A 3,849-nucleotide genomic window follows, 5' to 3' on the forward strand; every position below is an offset into this window, starting at 1 on the left:
AATTTATATAAAATAAAATTAATTTTGTATTTGTTGTTATATTTACGCTCTATAAAGAGAAAGAGAGACAGAGTTTCAAATTGTTACTGCCACTCTTAAGGATGTAAAGTCAAATTTTTATATTCTTAACTTTTCTTTTGTATTGATTTTCCATTATTTCACATTTATTACTTGGTACGCGTGCGTTAAATGAAAATATCGTTATGCGCATAATCAAAACGATATCTTCAATACACGTATGTATCAGTAAAATATTTATATAAAAAGACTAAAGAGAGATGTTAAGAAAAAAAGGCCATCTAGTTCCGATGAATATTAAAATACGAAAATTTTGATTGTAATTTGTATCTAATACAAAATAAGGAATCAAAAAATATGTACTGTATTGTGCACAAATTGCATCTCTCTCGCATATATATAGGGTGTCCCACTAAAAGTGGTTATCCCTTTTTATCTTTTAAACTAAAAGAGATAGACCGTAACAAATATATATCAAATTAAATGTTTCAAAGTAAACTCTATTGTGAGCATAGTGGTTGCTTCCAAAAGCTATCTATGTTAACGAATGGAGAGATAACTTTTCATTTTCGGTCCTGCGATATGACCAACTTCGGATTGAGTATTATGATCAAATGTCAACATGACCATAAAGGAAAAGTAAGGAGAGTTATCTATCTAGATTGGAAATGGTCACGACTCTTCTTTCGTGAACATGAAATATGTGAATCTCTAATGCAAGAGTCAGAAGTTGGCCACAACGCAGGGCAGAAAGTGAAAAGATAGACGTCACCCGCGATATTTCAAGTTGATAAAACTCATATAATATAGAAAATATTTACATTATATTATATATCATTGTATTCCTTTCAAACAGCGCTACAACTTTTTTCATGTCAAGAAATTCATATTATTATAAAAAAAATATGCATCCTTATTCGTTTTTTAACACAGATAGCTTTTGGAAGCAACTACTATGCTCACAATAGAGTTCAATTTGAATCATTTAATTTGATATATATTTGTTACTGTCTATCTTTTTTAGTTTAAAAGCACGATAAAAAGGGGTGGCCACTTTCGGTGGGACACTATGTATATACATATATTTATTTTTTTATTAAATATAAATGGCATTCTCGATTTTATTTTTATTTCAGAATAATATGTTTTCTTTTAGCTAAAAACACTTTATTGTATTACATAATATGCGTGCGCAGTAAAAATTTCCAGGTGTACCTGATTAGATGCTTGTGTCGTATAACGATCGCAGATAGACTTTTTTTAAATTTCGAGGAAGATATGGATTTGTTGCTTAATCCGTCAATTAAATTGTTGAGCGTGCTTCGTAGGTTTATTAGTTGTGCACACATATGAAACACGAGTATCGAGATGAAACTGTCGACGCCACAGGTACTGAGAATTGCATACGAGCTACTGCAGACTTGAATAAAACAGGTGATTTCATAATTCGGACTCTTTTGAATGTAATCGAACCGATACACAAGATGACGTCGAGGCTGGTGTATGTTTCGTATGACAGGCCCAAGACGAACAAAATAAATAAATAGAATTGTGCATATTGCAGTTGTGAAATATCCAAAAGATAAATTTCTGCCATTTTTTGCTAGCTTCAACATTGTACTTCGTTCCCAATTGCTCTTCGAAGTTGCCCAATCAGTCATAACCGATGCTATTAGTATTCGAAGTTCTTTTAAATTAAACATGACTATATTATTACTAGTATAAATGTAAACTGGCAGAGTAAGTTATTTTTATATAAAAAGAACTATAATACAATAGCAGTCTTAGACTTTAATAAGAAAAATTCAACATTAACATTTATATTACTTATGATAAATACAAATCTACCTAGTATTTTTATTTCTGTAAAATGATAACTTACTCTCGCCGTGATATCTGGTATAAATCAGCTTCCACAATGTCAATGTCAAGAAGAAATTGACGAGGACAAAGGCATCCATCATTCGAGTCATGTTACCCCAAGCACGGATCAGATTTATTATTTGCGGGATGACTCCATAAACACTCATAATACAAATAGCTATTATGAGTCTTATGCTTTTCCAACGAAAATCATTTAAAGAGATTTGTGGATCGGGCCATATGCCAACTAGCCGCAAACATTGGCGGCTCAAGTTAAATGCGTAATTTAAATCTAATAAATTATTCATATTTGTTGTTATATTTACGCTCCATAAAGAGAAAGAGAGACAGAGTTTCAAATTGTTACTGCCACTCTTAAGGATGTAAAGTCAAATTTTTATATTCTTAACTTTTCTTTTGTATTGATTTTCCATTATTTCACATTTATTACTTGGTACGCGTGCGTTAAATGAAAATATTGTTATGCGCATAATCAAAACGATATCTTCAATACACGTATATATCAGTAAAATATTTATATAAAAAGACAAAAAAGAGATGTTAAGAAAAAAAAGGCCATCTAGTTCCGATGAATATTAAAATACGAAAATTTTGATTGTAATATGTGTTGAATACAAAAGTAAAGAATCAAAATTTGTACTGTATTGTGCACAAATACCATCTCTCTCGCATATATACAAGGTGTCCCACTAAAAAACTGGTTATCCTCTTTTATCTTTTAAACTAAAAGAGGTAGACCGTAACAAATATATATCAAATTAAATGTTTCAAAGTAAACTCTATTGTGAGCATAGTGGTTGCTTCCAAAAGCTATCTATGTTAACAAATGGAAAGATATGCATATTTTTTTTATAATAATGTGAATATTTCGACATGAAAAGTTGTAGCGCTGTTTGAAACGAATCCAACCATGTATGATATAATGTAAATATTTTACATATTATACGAGTTTTATCAACTTGAAATATCGCGGGTGACATCTAACTTTTCATTTTCGGTCCTGCGATATGACCAACTTCGGATTGAGTATTATGATCAAATGACAACATGACCATGAAGGAAGAGTAAGGAGAGTTATCTATCTAGATTGGAAATGGTCACGACTCTTCCTTCATGAACATGACATATGTGAATCTCTAATGCAAGAGTCAGAAGTTGGCCACAATGCAGGGCAGAAAGTGAAAAGATAGACGTCACCCGCGATATTTCAAGTCGATAAAATTCGTATAGTATGTAAAATATTTACATTATATCATACATGGTTGGATTCGTTTCAAACAGCGCTACAACTTTTCATGTCGAAATATTCACATTATTATAAAAAAAATATGCATATCTTTCCATTTGTTAACATAGATAGCTTTTGGAAGCAACCACTATGCTCACAATAGAGTTTACTTTGAAACATTTAATTTGATATATATTTGTTACGGTCTACCTCTTTTAGTTTAAAAGATAAAAGAGGATAATCAGTTTTTTAGTGGGACACCTTGTATATATGCGAGAGAGATGGTATTTGTGCACAATACAGTACAAATTTTGATTCTTTACTTTTGTATTCAACACATATTACAATCAAAATTTTCGTATTTTAATATTCATCGGAACTAGATGGCCTTTTTTTTCTTAACATCTCTTTTTTGTCTTTTTATATAAATATTTTACTGATATATACGTGTATTGAAGATATCGTTTTGATTATGCGCATAACGATATTTTCATTTAACGCACGCGTACCAAGTAATAAATGTGAAATAATGGAAAATCAATACAAAAGAAAAGTTAAGAATATAAAAATTTGACTTTACATCCTTAAGAGTGGCAGTAACAATTTGAAACTCTGTCTCTCTTTCTCTTTATGGAGCGTAAATATAACAACAAATATAAAATTAATTTTGTTTTATATAAATTCAAAATTCCAAATATAACATTCTTTAAAGATTCCTA

The 3,849-nt window shown here is 30.3% G+C and overlaps 1 protein-coding gene across 1 annotated transcript; it reads right to left on the reverse strand.

The window, feature by feature from the left end:
* Positions 1 to 773: 773 nt before the first annotated feature.
* On the reverse strand, positions 774 to 2,189 carry LOC115236042. Its single transcript, XM_029808239.1, has 2 exons — positions 1,901 to 2,189; positions 774 to 1,705 (listed from the first exon to the last, which is right to left on the reverse strand). Exons 1-2 carry the CDS (start codon positions 2,187 to 2,189, stop codon positions 1,194 to 1,196), a joined length of 801 nt encoding a protein of 266 aa, XP_029664099.1. The 3' UTR covers positions 774 to 1,193.
* Positions 2,190 to 3,849: the final 1,660 nt, after the last annotated feature.

The sequence above is a fragment of the Formica exsecta genome, unplaced genomic scaffold (assembly GCF_003651465.1).
Source record: "Formica exsecta isolate Colony F162 unplaced genomic scaffold, ASM365146v1 scaffold2381, whole genome shotgun sequence".
NCBI lineage: Eukaryota > Metazoa > Arthropoda > Insecta > Hymenoptera > Formicidae > Formica > Formica exsecta.